The sequence below is a fragment of the Meleagris gallopavo genome, chromosome 13, assembly GCF_905368555.1.
Source record: "Meleagris gallopavo chromosome 13, MGAL_WU_HG_1.1, whole genome shotgun sequence".
Classification (NCBI taxonomy): domain Eukaryota; kingdom Metazoa; phylum Chordata; class Aves; order Galliformes; family Phasianidae; genus Meleagris; species Meleagris gallopavo.
In genome coordinates this window covers 581,944-598,429 of record NC_139416.1, presented here as the reverse complement: position 1 = coordinate 598,429, position 16,486 = coordinate 581,944, and the positions used below count along the sequence as shown (strand labels likewise).

The 16,486-nt window shown below is 49.4% G+C and overlaps 1 protein-coding gene across 4 annotated transcripts; it reads left to right on the top strand.

The window, feature by feature from the left end:
• The first annotated feature begins 407 nt into the window (after positions 1-407).
• BBS2 (Bardet-Biedl syndrome 2) lies at positions 408-15,144 on the top strand. 4 transcript variants are annotated; one of them, XM_085235314.1, is made up of 17 exons: positions 409-569; positions 640-867; positions 1,929-2,054; positions 2,321-2,383; positions 3,395-3,472; positions 5,497-5,601; positions 6,126-6,212; positions 7,430-7,565; positions 8,450-8,589; positions 9,138-9,282; positions 10,098-10,263; positions 11,172-11,301; positions 11,987-12,118; positions 12,649-12,786; positions 13,224-13,336; positions 14,015-14,163; positions 14,702-15,144. In XM_085235314.1, the coding sequence occupies exons 1-17, from the start codon at positions 453-455 to the stop codon at positions 14,806-14,808; spliced, it is 2,160 nt and encodes a 719-aa protein (XP_085091440.1). In that variant the 5' UTR covers positions 409-452; the 3' UTR covers positions 14,809-15,144. The 4 variants fall into 4 exon arrangements, with proteins under 4 accessions (XP_085091441.1, XP_085091440.1, XP_085091439.1 ...); XM_085235313.1 differs by having other exon boundaries at positions 410-569; positions 10,092-10,263; XM_085235315.1 differs by lacking the exons at positions 14,015-14,163; positions 14,702-15,144 and adding an exon at positions 13,673-13,874 and having other exon boundaries at positions 408-569; positions 10,092-10,263.
• The last annotated feature ends 1,342 nt before the right edge of the window (positions 15,145-16,486 follow it).

Below are 16,486 nucleotides of genomic sequence, written 5' to 3'. Positions count from 1 at the left end.
CCTAATGTTCCCCTAGCTGCCCCACAACCCCTAATTACCTCCTAACTACCTCCATAATTGCCACCCACGTCCCCTAACTGATCCCCAAATACATAACTGACACCCTAGCTGCCCCATAAGTCCCTAATTAGCCCCCAACTGCCCCCTACATCTCCTGATGCCCCAGCTGCCCTCTAACCCCCTATATAACCCCTCAGCTGCCTCCCAAGTCCCCGACCCTCAAACCCCCAACTGCTCCTCCAGCTGCCCCAAAACCCCAATTACCCAACTGCTCCCCTAATTGCCCCTCACGTCCCCTAACTGACCCCCAAACCCCCCAGCCGACCCCTAGCCGCCCACCAAGCCCCTAATTACTCCGCTAATTACGCCCCGCATCCCCCCCCATCCGGTTCCCGGCCCCGCCCCGTGACGCGGTGCCGTTGCGGGCGGTTCCGCTCGTTCCCGCAGCCGCCATGCTGGTGCCGGTGTTCACGCTGAAGCTGAGCCACAAGCTGCAGCCCCGCACGGTGGCGCTGGGCCGGTTCGACGGCGCGCACCCGTGTCTGGCGGCCGCCACGCAGGCGGGGAAGGTAACGGCACGGCGCGGGATCCCCGCACGGCGCGTCGGCCCCCGTGTGACGCGCTGTCCGTGTCCCGCAGGTCCTCGTTCACAGCCCTCACAGCCCCAGTCCGAGGACGGGCGGCAGCCGCTGGGCTCCCAGCGGCCTGGACGCTCACGTGTCGCTGCTCAGCGTCAATCAGGCCGTGACGTGCCTGGCGGCCGGGCCGCTCCGAGCCGCGCTGCGACGAGACTGCCTGCTGGTGGGCACCGGCACGCATCTGCTGGCGTACGACGTGCACCTGAACTCCGACCTGTTCTACCGAGAGGCGAGTTGCGGTGCTGGGAGGGCTGGGTTAGAACGGCCCGAGGGCTGTGCGCCAAGGGAAGGCGTGGAGGAGCTGCGAGGGGTCTGAGCACGGCGCTGTGGGAGTGAACGGGGTGGTCAGTGCGGAGAAAAGGAGCTGAGGGGAGCTCGTGGCTCTGCAGCCCTGACGGGAGGCTGTGGGGAGGGGATGTCGGCCTCTGCTCCCAGGTTACAGCGATAGGGTGAGAGTGATGGCCTCACGTGAGGGTCACGTCGGGTACTGGGAGCAGTTCTTCTCCCAAAAGTGCAGCACTGGCACAGCAAGGAGGGGGAGTCCTCATCCCTGGAGCAGTCCCAGAAACACACAGGTGTGGCACCTGGGACTGCGGTCAGTGGGCAGCGTTGGTGCTGGGCTGATGGTTGGACCTGAGGATCTCAGAGGTCTTTCCAGCCTCAATGACTGCATGACGCAAAGGTTAAAAACATAGGATATACAGCTGTGCACGTGTGAGAGAGAGCCAGTCCTCGCCACGTGCAGTGCAGCACCCAGCAGGACAGGATGCTCTAATGGGCGTTTGGAGCTCAGCTCAACTGGTGGGACCGTTTTAGTCTAACCTGTCTGTGTGAATGTCCTGCAGAGTGCTAGCACTTGTGGAATAGCAGAGAGCAGTAGGAACTGCCAGGGAACCAGAGGCTGCTGGGTGGAACTTGAGGAGGCCTTGGGTTTATGCAACAGTACAACTTCTCAGTTAGAACATTGCTGTCACATGTGCACATGTCATAACAACTCAGTTCTCAAGTTAGAGCTTTTGCCCTAACTAAGCTGCTGGCCAGACTTCACCTGTCATGTTATTATTCTATTATTATCATCATTAGCCCCTTCCCAGATTGGTGCTCTCCCGTCGTGTCCTTGCGATCCCTCTGCTGTAAGCAGCCCCGTGATGTGAGAGGGGTGTGCACATGGAGGTGTCGTTGTGCATCCCCAGCACTGCTGGGAAGGAGGCACGGTGATGGCAGAAGCTTTTTTGTGTCTGCACTCTGATGCCTTGCACTTGGTTTTGTTCCTTTAATGTCCCTTCATAGGTTTCAGATGGAGCCAACGCAATTGTTCTTGGAAAGCTGGGGGATATACCATCTCCTCTTGCTATTATTGGTGGCAACTGTGCCCTGCAAGGCTTTGACTATGAAGGAAATGACCTCTTTTGGACGGTAGGGTACACATAACGCTTTGGCTTTATCAAAAGTCTCTTTTGATAGCATGAAGTTCCATATATATATATATTTTTTAATATGATAAATAATAATTTGGTTGTTGAACTGCTTTCTTATTTCAGAGCTTAAACTGTGTTTTGACCTGTGTTCATTGCATCAAATGGTGCTCGAATGTTGACTGCATTCATTGCAGTGGGGATAATAACAGTGGTTCACCCTCTGACCACTTTCCTCAATACTGAAGACAGCCTTTCTCATTTTAGGTTACAGGAGACAACGTTCGGTCTCTAGCACTGTGTGACTTCGATGGCGATGGCAAAACTGAGGTTTGTTTGTAGTCATTTATGTGTGAATTCAGCTGATTTCATGGTATTGTAGTGAAGGGGAGATTAGTGCACCTGACTCAGATGATCAGCAGAGAGATCCTGATGAGGAAGCTGTCCCTTTTCCAGGCTGCAGCCTGCAGAAGCACACATAGTGTCTCAATCCATGTTCATGGAGCTGCACTGATCTCTGGAACTACTTGGAATGAGGGAAATGAGGCATCTTTGGGTCTTGGCACTGTTAGTGCCTTGCCTTGGTGAGTGGGTGGCCAGCTCTCATGGAATGTGCTCTTATGTCTGTGTACCACGCCAGAAATACAGGAGAAATGTAATGTCTCTTATCATTGCTCACAAGGCACCTGCTTTATGATAGAGAATGAGAAGATGGAAGACCTGATAAAAAGCCAGTGTCTTCTTTGCTCACACGTTTTGGGCTCAAACTGGATGTAACCCATGGAGCGGGTCCAGAGGAGGGCCACTAGGATGATCAGAGGGCTGGAGCACCTCTCCTATGAGGAAAGGTTGAGGGAACTGGGCTTGTTCAGCCTGGAGAAGAGAAGGCTGCGGGGAGACCTCAGTGTGGCCTTCCAGAACTTGAAGGGAGCGTATAAACAGGAGGGGGAATGGCTGTTTGTGAGGGTGGATGGTGACAGGACAAGGGGGAATGGATTTAAACTGAGACAGGGGAGGTTTAGGTTGGATGTTAGAAGGAAGTTTTTCCCCCAGAGGGTGGTGAGGCAGTGGAACAGGTTGCCCAAGGAGGTTGTGGATGCCCCATCCCTGCAGGCATTCAAGGCCAGGCTGGATGTGGCTCTGGGCAGCCTGGGCTGCTGGTTGGTGGCCCTGCACACAGCAGGGGGTTGGAACTGGATGATCTTTGAGGTCCTTTTCAACCCAGGCCATTGTATGGTTCTGTGGTTTTGCCCTTTGCAGAAGGGCAGCCACCCTTGGAGGAGGAGCAGTGACACTTTGATGGTGGCTCAGTGGTTTTGAGTTTCTGTGTTATTTTTGCAGCTTCTTGTTGGCTCTGAAGATTTTGATATCCGAGTGTTTAAAGAAGATGTGATAGTGGCAGAAATGTCAGAAACAGAGGTAAATTACTTCTAGCTCATATTTATTGTAATTGCGGGTGGAACTGAAAACACTGTGTACTGTAAAGCTGCTCTGGTTACTCTGGTTTAAATGCATTGTGTAGGTAAATAGTCAACTAGTTGGCACCGTATCTATCCTTCCGGAGTTGCAAAAGTCAGAGTTTAGCGACGCCTTTGATAACACTTGGATGAGGTTTGTTTACAAACCTTTAACCAGGCTGAGGGAATAACTGACCTGCCTGGAAATCAGGGCCCTGGCCAACTGTATGTTCCTGGAAGGGCCCCGGGGCTGACACACTGTCTTCTGTGTTACAGAACGTCCTCTGCTGCAGTTCTCAAATTCCTCATCTCTGTGATGCAGTCACTTGTCCCATGTGTGTCCACATGGGGAATGGCAGGCTGGAAAGAATCTCCATTGCACGCGAGTTGTATAAACAGGGCTGTGCCTTCGTAGCACCTGCACTAAGAGCTTTGTCCTTGAAAAACTCAGGTCTCCCTGCTGCCCAAGTTAGGACTAGAAGGCTTAGTTAGCTATTAAACTGCTTACAAAGGGCTCTTAGGGAGCAGTGCAGGCAGTGTTCCAGGAAAGGAGGCTGTTACTGCTGGTCGGATTAGAGCCAGGCATTGTAAACAGTACGTTCTGCTCTCTGGTAACCAATGCGGGGTCGTGTTGTGATTAAGGGAAGCGAGCGGTCTGTGGCTCTCACGTGCTGTTTGTTTCCAGATCTATGGTCAAATTGCTTTAAGTTCACACCTACACAGCCTTAAGACCTACTGCAGTCTTTCTGCTCTAGTTTGGAAGGATGCAGCTTCACCTAAACCTAAAGGCAGGGGACAACGGCTGTGTGCGTTCTGCTCCTTTTAGAAGACTTGAGTAGTTTGCCTTCTCGGTGTTTCATTCTGTTGGAACAGATCACAAAGGTTGTTGTGATTTGTGAACTGGTAAATGGACGCTTTGGGTGGATAGGGAGTTTTGCTGTGTGGGTGAGTTCTGCTCTGTCTGGGGTCTCTGTCCTCCCAGGGTGCTCAGGATTTGGAGGGTGGTGTTACATGAGAAAGGCTTCGGAGAGGAAGGATAAAGGGTTTGGAAACAGTTTTCTATAGCAAGAAATCCAGGAGCATGCTCAGCTGAGATTAATTTGGCTTCCCTGTGTCTTTCGTGGCTGTCTGCAGATAACGTCCTGCAGGACTGAGTTACGGGCACCAGGACTCCAATGAGGGATGATGCCATGCATGCCTTAAACCTGACCCCAGGGTGCTCATGTACACGGTGGTGATGAGTGGTTCCTTCCCAGTAGACTGGGGTGGATTCACTGGAAATCTTCACAGTGGGAAGGTTTGGGTTCTGTGTAAAGGATTGAATTGAAGGGCTTTGCTCAATGAGGAGCTGTAGGGTAATGGGTCATAAAGGGAGTGAGAAACACTCTGGGCTGTGACTCTCAGGTCTTTCCCTGGAGCTGTTACTGAGGTAATACCTGGCCTGCTGTTCTGATTGCCTTCCAGAAGAAGCCCAACTGTGGGAGCTGTTGATTTTTATCGTGCTGATCTCGGGCAAAGCTTTTCTACCAGTAATATCTCTAGGGTTTTCCCAGCCCGTGTAATGTTGAACTCCTTGGCATCCTGAGGTCCCGAAGCTCCAGGGAGCGCTGTGTGTGGGGAGCAGTTTTTGGGTGTTAGCGCCAGAGACCACCGGAATCCTCTGAGCAGTTGTGCTGCTGTTTGTGGTAATAAATACTTGGTCAAAGAACACGGTTTGAGGGCAGTTCTGCAAGCTTTGTTGAATTGTGTGTTAAGACCGACAGCACAGCTTGTGTGAGGAAACCCCGCAAGGCCTTTGGTAGGGTTAAACTGAGTTTTAAAGACAGTTCCTTTGGTGTTTTGTGCTCCACACAGCGGTCTTAATTACAGCTAAATTCCAATGGAGAGCAGTTCATGTGGAGACTGTGTGTAGTCTGCTCCTGGGGGTGCAGAAGTTGGTGTGTTCTCACTGTTGTATTCTCTCTGTCCCTCCCTTCCCTCTCCAAGACGGTGACTGCACTCAGCCCCATGTATGGCAGTCGCTTTGGCTATGCTCTTTCCAATGGCACGGTGGGAGTGTACGACAGGACGTCCCGCTACTGGAGGATTAAGGTCAGTCCTGCCTTGCAACATCAGCACGGAGAGCTTGAAGCCTCCAGGGGAGCTGGTAGCTAATCTCTGCTTGTTGATGCTACCCAGACTCCATAGATGGTTTGACATTTTCTACTGAGCATAGTTTGTATGTCTTGTAATTACGTAATTGATGTAATTATCGTATTACAAAACAAACTCATTTTTATAGATCCAAGCAAAATTAACAGTATGTCAGTTCCTTCAGTTCTTTTGGGATTGTTGGTGATGACTTAACACTGCTAAAACCATACGTTTAGGGACGCTCCAGCTTTGTGGGGTCACTGAGCAACCAGAGGTCCAGCAGAAAAATGTGAGTTTGTTGTTGGAAAATGCCTCTGGCTGTGTTGTTAAACCAATAGATTGTTTTCCAGGCACTGAATGTGTCTTACATTGTAGGTGTTCAAAGCTAATTTTTTCTCTCTGTAGACTCATTCTCCAGGGTCTTGCACGTGTCAGGTTAGAAGGTGCACCCAAGCATAGTTTGTGCTGTTTTCTGTCCTCAGTCTAAGAACCATGCGATGAGCATCCATGCATTTGACCTGAACTCTGATGGTGTGTGTGAGCTGATCACCGGCTGGTCCAATGGGAAGGTGAGTGTGTGCTGGAGGAGCGAGGAGCTGTGGGTCTGCAAGGTATGTTTGAACCAGGCTGCTAAATGGTCTTAAGTAGAGCAGACAAAATATTAGACTGCTGAGGAGCTGTCGTAGTAAACCTAATTTGTCTGGGGAGTTCTTGCCAGATGCAAGATGAGCCAGAGAAAACCTTCCTCTGCTTCCTTCAGAGTGAATTGCTAAGGTGTGGTAAGCTGTTGCTATGGTAGCAAAGACCATGTGCAACATCCTAGAGCTCTCCCATGTCTCTTTTCAGCTTTGTCTTGAGTGCATGCTAATCATCTGCTGTATTTCCTGAATGTTCTCCAGCTACAGGGGACGAGTAGTTATGGAGAGGGGAGCGGCGTCGGTCCTGGCTGTGGCAGGATTAGTGTAAATCCATCAGTGTGTCATTTGATCTGATGTTGAGGCGTTCCATGCAGCTCAGTCTAGGCTCTTAAGCCTGCTGCTTGGTGTTCCCCTTGCCAAAAATGGCTGTTCTGGTTGCCAATTCTCTCTGGGACACAGCTTGCCAATTTCTTTTTTTTTTTTTTTTTGTAAATCTCCTTTCATAGCACCTCTCATTACTCTCATTAGCCTAGGGGAATTTAATTAACTTCGTATCAAGCTGGCAGCCTGGAGCCCGGCTGTGTTGCAACTTCTGTTGGATTAGGTGTATAACATTGTTAAAGTGAGCACCTCTCCTCGCTGTACGCCTTTTGCTCTTTCAGCTGCAGGCCCTGCCCCATCTGTTGGCCTGAAGCAGCTCCCAGCTCTTGGAAACAGCACTGCTGAGTGCTGTGCTTTGGCACAGGTGTATGCACAGAGCTGAGCCCCCTGCTCCATCCTCTTCCCTTCAAAGATAATTAAAAGTTGTTCATCCGTCCAGGACAGCGGCTTAGCCAACAAGCTGTATGTACTGCATCAAGGCTGTGCCCAGTCTGCGTCCATCATCACTGCATCCACATGTGCACAACCTTCCCTGTGTAGGCTTGTGATCCCCTTTTCTTCCTTCCTGCTGTTTGTAACCGCATCTCTGAGGAGTGGTTCCTCTTGCCTGAGCCTGTCGAGAGGTCGCTTCCTGATAATGTGTCTTCCATCTGTGGCCCTGTGCTCAGCAGGACTGCAGCTCCACGAGTGGTGAACACCACCACGATGTGTGTTTTGGAGCTGGCTGCTCAGTTCATGCCATGTCCCTTATCTCTGTGCTGCTCCAGGTTGATGCGCGCAGTGACCGAACCGGGGAGGTCATCTTTAAGGACAACTTTGCTTCCTCGATTGCAGGAGTGGTGGAGGGGGATTACAGGATGGACGGGAGCACGCAGTTGATCTGCTGTTCAGTTGATGGTGAAGGTAGGAGGGCTGTTTGAGACACCAGTTCTACACGCAGCAGTGTCAGGCGTATCGCGTCATCTCAGATGAGCTAACCACTGATTCTGTTCTGTAGGCGTTTTTGCGTGCCAGATTCCCTTGCCTTTATGAGAAGTGAAGGGAATTTTGCGTTAGGCTCTGCAAACGAGATGTCAAATATTGCCTTCCCTGTGGTAATTGGTGTGTATGTCATTATGATCCAAGATGCCATCAAAATCCATTTGCCTAACTGACAAAGTCCCATCCTAAGAATGCAAAGAGAAATATACTCAGTAAAGACTGTGGTTCTTCAGGCAACAGCATGAAGGGTGAATATATGGGGGGTCTTTTGTCCTGTGCGATTCTTTGGCTACTTAACAGTGGCTAAAGGGGGGCAGAGAAGTAAGGATATATGTATGTTGGTTTTGTGAATAGTTATTGTATTAGAAATGTTGGGTGTTAACAGCCCTTTATTTCCTGGAAAATGCTCTTCTGAGACTGCAGAGCTGCTGGTTTTATCCCACCAAACTTTCAAGAAGTGACACCTGGTTGCTGTGAATGGAAACAGATATGACCATAGGTATTTAAATTAGCTCAGATTGACTTTATGGGGCCATGTGATGGCTCCAGGAGAGACACTGGTGTGACTATCTAGCTGCTTGGCTGCAGTGGCCAGAGACAAACAGATCTAGCACAACCCGTTTGGAACAAAAGCCTGTCTGTCTTAATCTCAGGCTGCTGGGAAGTGCTTCACTTGGGATTCAGCACATAAGCCCCATCCCAAGCCTGCCCAAGGGGCTGTATGCAGTTGTGAAGGTCTCCTGTCCTTGCTGGGCAGCGTGTTCTGTGTGTAAGTGTCAGATCTGTGTGTGTTTGTTCCTGTGCAGTGCGGGGCTATCTGCCGGAAGGTGAGGAGATGAAGGGAAACCTGATGGATACATGTGCTGAGCAGGACATGATCCGAGAACTTAGTCAAAAGAAACAAAACCTGCTGCTGGAATTAAGAAATTATGAGGAAAACGCAAAGGTACCACTTATGCAGTGTGTGGGGCCAAGCCCTGGCTTCCCATTGCTATAAAGGTGGGCGGAGGTCGTGGGGCAGTCTGGACAAGTCAGAGCTGTAACCTGTAATCAGTGGTGAGATTGTCTGCTTGGGATTCCTGCTTGTGCCTTGTGCAAGTGCAGAGCGTGCTTTTCTTACTTTAATAAGTCACATTCTCCTCGCCTCGTCTGCCTGCTGGAGCAGTTAAACAGAATGGGCTTTGGTTCAGCACCAAGTTATGTCTGAAAATTGTAATTTTCAAAGCCTGAGCCCACCTGGGAGTCAGAGGGGCTGTGTAAGAGCACTGCCAGGGTGTGTAGGTGTGCTGGTGTCTCCACGGGGAAGGTGCAGAATTAGAGGGCTTTGCAAAGCTGTCTGAGGAACAAGCAGGCTCACGTTGAAAGAGTAAAAGAGCACAGTACCAAAAACACAGGGTTGTGCTTACAATTGAAAATGTACGTCTTTTAGCGTGCTAGAATGAAAATGGTGAAAATGGAGATTGTGATACTGAAGGGTTTTGTGCTCTGGAACAGGCTGAGCTGAGCCCGCAGCTGAAGGAAGCTGATGGGCAGAGAGGTGTGATTCCAGCCAACACCCAGCTGCAGAGCTCCCTGTCGGTTAACCTGGGCTCTGACAGCCAGTCTGCTCACGTGGAGCTGTGCATCTCCACCACCAACGGTGAGCCGCAGTCTGCAACCACCACCACCACTTATCTCCATGTAAATTCATGCAAACGTTTAGTTGTATTTAGCTGATGCTTTGCCTGTCTCCCCTTCACTGTCTGTAATTTCCCCTTTGTGGCTGCTTTCCTTCCACGGTTTTGAGTCAAGCTGTGCTCCTTTGACGGGTTTTGGGAGAGAGGAGTTGGGTGGGATTTGTTTCTCATTGTGTTTTGTTTTCCAAGGCAGCTAACAAGGCTTGGATGAAATGAGTGTTGGGGATCCCTGCAGCACTCTTTGTGTTAACTGTAAACATTAATGAAGAGTGCTGTTGTTCCCCAGTGAAAGCAAAGTGCCCACCACTAAGTGCAGCCATCTGTAGAGAGGGATAAACATCCATAATAGCATTTTTGTTATGAAAAGCAACCAACCAATTAAACCCAGCCCACTAAGGCAACAGCAGAACACCTGTCCTAGAAATTCATGGCCAGTCTTGCTTGCCCGTGGGTGGGTTATGCAGTACGCAGGTAAACGGGATATGGGATGTGGGGACTGCTGCAGCCTGGAGCTCCAGCTCCTGCACCGTGTTGCTGCAGGCATTGTGTGAATGCATCTGGGCCTCAGCTTGGGGCAGGAGCCAAGCCGAGTCAGCAAAGTCACCCAGCACCAAGCACAGTGAGGGTGCAGGCAGTTCCAGGTGTAGTGCTGCTCGTCTGGAGACGTTAACAGTTCAGGAGAGCTGCTTGTGCTTAACTCTGAAGAGCATGGTGGCTTGTTGCAGGAGGACAGCTGTTAATTGAGAAACTGTTTTTTCTCCTTGTTGCTAAGACACAGTCATCCGTGCTGTGCTGATCTTTGCTGAGGGCATATTTGAAGGAGAGAGCCACGTGGTACACCCCGGCCTCCAGAACCTCTCGGGCTGCGTTCGGGTTCCCCTCACTCCGCCCAAAGATGTCCCTGTGGATTTGCACATCAAAGCCTTTGTGGGTTACAGGAACAGGTGAGGTTTGTGCTGTGAGCTCTCTTGGTCTCCACAGCTAACAGTGTGTGACAGCAAACACTGGAGATGTGGCTCCACACTTGCCCCACCAGAACGGTACCGTTAATTCCCCGATGCCTCAACTCCCTCATTGCTGGAATATTCTCTTGTACATGCTGCTATCCTGTGCTGCTGGGCTCTTCTTCAGGCACTCAAAGGTCCTGCTGTGCTCCAGCTCTGCCTTTAAGGGAGCAGTGAGTGGTTCTTGTCCAGGGTGTGCCTTGCTGTGGCTCTGCCTCTTAGGGGCCTGGATGCTGGCAGCTCTGCCCATAGTACATGAGCAAACCTGGAGGCACTGTGCCATCTTTCAGGCCACAGAGTGATCCTGAGCCTGTCTGACTTTGGGGCTAGTAGGATATGCCTGCTTTCAAGACATTTTTCCAGTTTCCTCTTCATATACATCTGTCTTTTTCCCTACTCACATCTACTGCATCTGGCAGTGTCCCAGGAAGCAGCACCTGAACAGGGAGCTGTTTTGAGTGTGAGCCAACCACTGCAGAAAGAATGTATGGAACTGAATTCTCTTTTTGCTTCCTCTGTTCTTTGTTACTGCTTTTAGTAGGATTTTGCCAAAACTGTTAATAAGTGATCCAGTTATGTAGCAGAATCTTAAATGTAAGCATATTTTGTTGGATGGATTATGGAAAATGTAGGCATTGGGAAGGAATCATTCAGCCTCATACAGAGATGTGTTAAGCCTGGAATTTCCAATTCCCACAGCTTCCAGCTGTTCACCAGTGTTGAGCAGTGGATTCTATCACTGGAAGCTGCTGATGTTAATGCTCAGCCACAGCAGACCCAGCAGCCCTTGTAGGAGGTGAGTCACTGTGATGTTAGTAACCATCCTTCTTCCTCTTGGGTTCTTCCAGCACACAGTTCTATGTATTTGAGCTGACCAGACAGCTCCCCCGCTTTTCAATGTATGCCCTGAGCAGCCCGGACTCGGCCACGGAGCCGCTGAGCTTTGTGAGCTGTGCAACGAATGAGAGGCCACAAAGGGTGAGTGTTTGCTCTGCTGCCCGCTTCCTGGTCCTGCTGATACATAGCACACGGAGGGATTGCAGTTAGCTTGAGATTTCCGAGAGGAAATACTATGATACTTCTGGCCTTTGGAGTTCTGCAGAGAATAGGATAGAGGCAACGCAGTGCCCAGAGGATGGCTTGGGTACCTGGCAGGTGAGCAGTGGAGCTGCAGTGTTGGTTCTGGAAGATCTGAATTGTGAGATAGCAGTGATGAGAGCCCATCTGTTCCCACGTAACTGTGGGGCTCTGTCATGCCTGCACAACTTTTCCCATATTAAGTGGTCAAGGCAAAAAAAAAAAAAAAAAAAAAAAAAAAAAAGCAAGATTGAGGAAAACTTTCCTTTAAATTCTTATAGTGGAATGCAGCTTTGCTTCCTAGCTTTCTCCTGTCTCTGGGCCTGTTTGTACTTTTTGGCCTTTGGCTGTGGTCTCCTATTGTCAGATTTGATTTTCTTGCAAATATTCTACTTTGCAGCAGGGGGTCAACTGCTCCCATGTCGACAAGCTCCTGGCATTAATATAAGAGATTAATTAGACTGCATGGAGCTCCCAAGATAGCCTGAACGGAGCCCTGGTGTCATGTACACATAGGGCCATTGCATGGCTCTCCAGAGTTCACACACAGCTGATGGCTGATGCTCTTTGTTTTATTTTTTGCAAGATTATTATGTGGCTGAATCAGAGCTTCTTGCTACCAGAGGATGCGGAGTTTCAGAGTGCCCCCTTTCAGGTTTGCTTCACTTCCCTTCGTAATGCAGGCCAGCTCCTCATCAAAATCAAGCCTGGTGGAGAGGTGAGTAACTTCAGAGGCGAGGGGAGTGCCCGTGTAGTTATACACCACTAATCTTAAGGGTGCTTCCAACGTGGGGCTGTGAAAATGAAGGAGGACTGAACAGGCAGAGGAAGTACTCGAGTTATGGGGGTGGCTTTTGGCAGTTGGAGTCTGTGCTGCTGCTAGTGGCGAAAATTCCAGTGCCAGTCAACAAAGCGAACTGTTCATCCTTCAGATCAATAGGAAGGCATTTGTTCCACATGTAGTGGTTTCACGGGGCTGCAGTTTGAGACACAGAGGCTGCCCATAACTTCTGTGCTGTCCTTGTATGCACAAATTCCCCTTTTCCTCACACCTGAGTAAAAGCCCCTTTGAAATCAGTGTCTCCTTATCTCCAGTAAGCCTTGGAGCTTGTCCTTGCAGCAGTCTTGTCTCTTAGAATGAACTGCTTTGAGCCTAAGCAGCTGTTCTCCAGGCAGCTCTGCTGTGTCGTTTTGGGAGATATTTTGGCATGGAAGAGCATGTAAGTGCTTCCTTGTCCTTTCTGACAGATCTCTATCAGCACGGATGATATTGATTTAGCTGGTGACATCATCCAGTCCATGGCCTCCTTTCTGGCAATCGAAGATCTGCAGGTGGAAGCAGATTTCCCTGCATACTTTGAGGAGCTGCGGAAAGTGCTGGTAAAGGTGAGAAGGAATCGGGGGCATCGGTTTGAGAGGAAAAAACTAAGGTTCTCCAAACTGCTTTTTCTCCATGTAAGTCAGCCAGCAGTGACTTGCTAAATATCTTGTGCAAGGGATGAGGGTACCCCCAACATTCTGTGTGTTAAATGGAGCAGGGTTTTGGTCCCCAGCAGCTGATTGTTTAGAATAATGTAAATCCGTTGTGTGGGAGACTGTGGATTTGGGCCAGGGTGTTAGGTGTGCATCTCATCCTCACCATTACCTTTTAGGGTAAAAGGTGCTGCTCCAGCAGCTGGGGGGTGAGGGAAAGGAGGATGGTCCTGGGTTGGTTAAGCTGGAATGTTATTTCCTATGACAGTGGGGTAGGGTGTAGCTTAAACAATTCCCTTTGTGCCCAGAGTGCCTGAAGGCCTTTTCTCATGGGTTTTTGCCTTGGCCAGGTGGATGAGCACCACTCGGTGAATCAGCGGCTCACTGCTGACATGGCCGACCACTCCAACCTCATCCGTGTCATGCTGGTTCAGGCAGAAGATGCACGGCTCCTGGGAGACATGTGAGCAGTTGCCACGTTGTGTGTTTTGGGTGTAGAACAGCCAGTCTCTGCTTCTCAGGCAGGAAAAAAAGCACAAAAGCATTTGTGTAGTGGGAGGGATGCCCAGTTACAATTCTTTGAGCAGAGTGGTACCTTGGCTGGTTCTACCACGAGCTGTCGTTGAGCCTTGCCCTGTTTTTTAGGGGGAGCAAGCCTGGGGGAGGCAAGAGTGCAGGTTTTGGCCTTGAACTGGCCTTGGGAAGGTAAGACCTTAGAAAGGACGCAGTAAGGGGAGGAGGAACTGAAAGCTGTCTCTGGTGCGTGTACCTTTGAGAATACCAAGACTGAAATGTTCAGTTCCAGGCCCTTCACTGTGCCATCCTGTGCTCTGCTCATTTCCTGCCCTGGCTGCCAAGGGCAGCAGTAAGGAGGTCTGAATCCTGCCGGCCAGTTTTACTTTCACTGGAGCATGCAGCATCTGCATAAAGAGTCTACCAAAATAGACCTCTTTTTCTTTTTTCCTGTTCAATAATGAGGTGAACCAACATGTCTAGACGGGTCTGTGGTGCTGTAGCTACAGCCATGCAGGTAACCATGGCAGCCCTCACAGCTGCGCATTGCTGCACCTTCCTATGGACAGGCCAGGAGTTACTGTCACGTCCCCAGAGATTCAGCTCGCTGTGCTGATTGTCCCTCCAGGAAAAACATGAAGACACGGTACGTCGAGCTGTATGATCTGAACAGGGATTTAATAAATCAGTACAAAATTCGTTGCAACAATCACACGGAGCTGTTGAGCAATCTGAAAGCAGTGAATCAAGCAATCCAGAGGGCCGGGCGGTTACGTGGTGAGTGTGTGTGGCTGTGGGGGGGGTGGGAGTCTCCGGTCCCACTGAGGCTGGTAAGATACCTCAGACACCACCTGGGTTGCTTAAGCAGTAGAGGTGGCCTTTGATTGCCCAGACAGCCAATTGCTTATGGGGGGGAGCGTGGTTGGCATTTTTCAGTTTTCTGGGTGGTATAGAACTCAATGGCTTTGTTTCAGTTCTTCATTTATAGCTAGCTCGGTTAAAAATAATAATAAAGAAGAGCTATCAACATAAGCAAAGCCGTCAGTCTTTATGATTACTGGTTCTATCAGCCTTTGGTGAAGGATGCATTTGTTGTATACCCATAGCTTTCCCCTTTCAACAAGTCCTTCAAGCTGCCTTGTAATAGAGCTGTGGAAAATGCTTTCAAGAAAGGGCTTTACTGTAAGAAAAAGGCAAGCTGGCACTTCGCTGTTTGCTTAAAAACGTTCTGAGACCCCTGCGTTTTGAGCCTCATATCTATTTTCAGCATTTTTTTCTCCTTCTGATTTTTTTTCTATTTTGTTTCACTTCACAGTTGGCAAACCTAAGGCACAGGTGATCGCTGCTTGCCGGGATGCAATAAGAAGCAACAACTTCAACACACTGTTCAGGATAATGCGTTCAGGGGTCGCATCTTCTTAAAAGAACCAGAGAGAGGAACGGCAGTTGTGTAGTGGTGATGTCTCCAGGCTGTAGGACCAAAGCCAACAAGCATCTCGTTCATTCCCTGCTCTGCTGTAGAGTGAGGTAATAGCAAAGGTTGGATGTTAATTAAGGCCTCAGTCCAGAAATGTTATTTCTGCAGGCCAGAGGACAGGAGGCTTCTTGAACGGTGCATCAAATATAAGTGCAAGTGAGGTATTTATGTAAGGCAGAGGTGTATTTGTGAAGCATTTATTTTTCATACTGTAACTTATTTGTGTATTTTAATATATTTTGTAGTTGGGCATCTGTTTTCCTATTAAAATATAGACCGGTTTGGCTGCTTTTGTTCTGATTTAGTTGGGGTGATGCATACGGTTATTTGCTGAAAGATGAAACGCTTCATTATGCAGCAGAGCTCATCAGTCTGATCTGTGAACATGCCGTGTTGAGGGTATGTCTGTCACTGGGTTTGCATTGGAGCTGAGGAACATGGAGCTGACTGAAATCCCAGACAAGGACCACGAATCTGCTAATTTCAGAATCAAGTTTTTGGAATTTGCCTCCAACTTCTGCACTCAGGTTGTGCTCCCCAGTTGAGTTATTATTCTGCATCAGAGAGCCCCTGGTTTCATTGCAGGGATGTGCTGCTTCTTTGGTAAACTGCAGTCCGCTGCTCCAGAAGCACCAAAGGGATAACTTGCTTGGCTTTGCAGCCAGTTGGTTGAAAGCTGCTGGATTCCAGCATAGGAAGGTAAGAAGCAGTTGGTTTCATACCTGACACTCCTCACACCCACACTGCAGGGAGCTTTGCTTTCAGCTGCTTGTCCGTAGTACTGCTGGATAAAGCTGCAGATGCTGGACATATTTCAAGACTGAGGAAAACAAAGTACACGGCCAGCTTGGTGTGTAATAAAGAGCTAGCAGTATGTAATGGGATCAGGAGAAGGTCTTGATAAATTTCTTGTCCCCTGGCTCAAAACTGTTTATTAGTTGTGGGATCTTTTAAATTGGATTTATATATTACAATACATCTGTAGGTTAGATGTGAAGATAGTGCAGAACCTTTGCCAAAACAAACTTCTCCTAGAAGCTAAAAATACCCTGAACAGCGGTCGTTGCATTGTGCCAGAGCTCCCAGCTCCTGCCCCTTCATCCTGCCTGCTCTGTGGTGTGGGGAGGAGGCAGCCCATCACCCATCACCTCTGTCAGAGGGGTTCTTGGGCAGCTTCTCAGGGCTGTCAGCAGCACTCACCTCCTGGAAGTGCTCTGTCTCTTCCGTGCTAACTCTGAATTAAAACCAGAAACCTGCTGGTTGCCACAGAGCAACCACTGGCAACAAGGTGAATGGGAAAATTAATTCTTGCACTGTGTTCTAATCTCCAAAACAGTCCCTTGCCAGGGCTACAGCCTTTCAAGATGAAGAATTGAGCTGCCAAATGCATGGATCTCTGTCGCTTCAAATCAGCAGCGGGAGCTCATTTGAATCCTTTAGGAACCTGGTTGTTAGTCAAATCCAGCTTCTTGGTGAGAAGGGTGGTGAGCCACCCATGCTGTTCTAAGCAAGCAAACTGTAAGACTTGATTATGGAACAGTCTCCTGGCACAAGTCTCAGGCTTTGTGCCACCTGCTGTACTTGTTCTCACTCTTTCCAGCTCTTCTTTTGCTCTTTATGTTC

Coding starts and splice junctions, on each gene's coding strand:
- BBS2 (XM_085235313.1), top strand. CDS start 453: ATGCTGGTGCCGGTGTTCACGCTGAAGCTGAGCCACAAGCTGCAGCCC. Junction 7,566..8,449: donor CTGTTCAGTTGATGGTGAAG/GTAGGAGGGCTG, acceptor GTTCCTGTGCAG/TGCGGGGCTATCTGCCGGAA. Junction 13,337..14,014: donor GCACGGCTCCTGGGAGACAT/GTGAGCAGTTGC, acceptor TTGTCCCTCCAG/GAAAAACATGAAGACACGGT.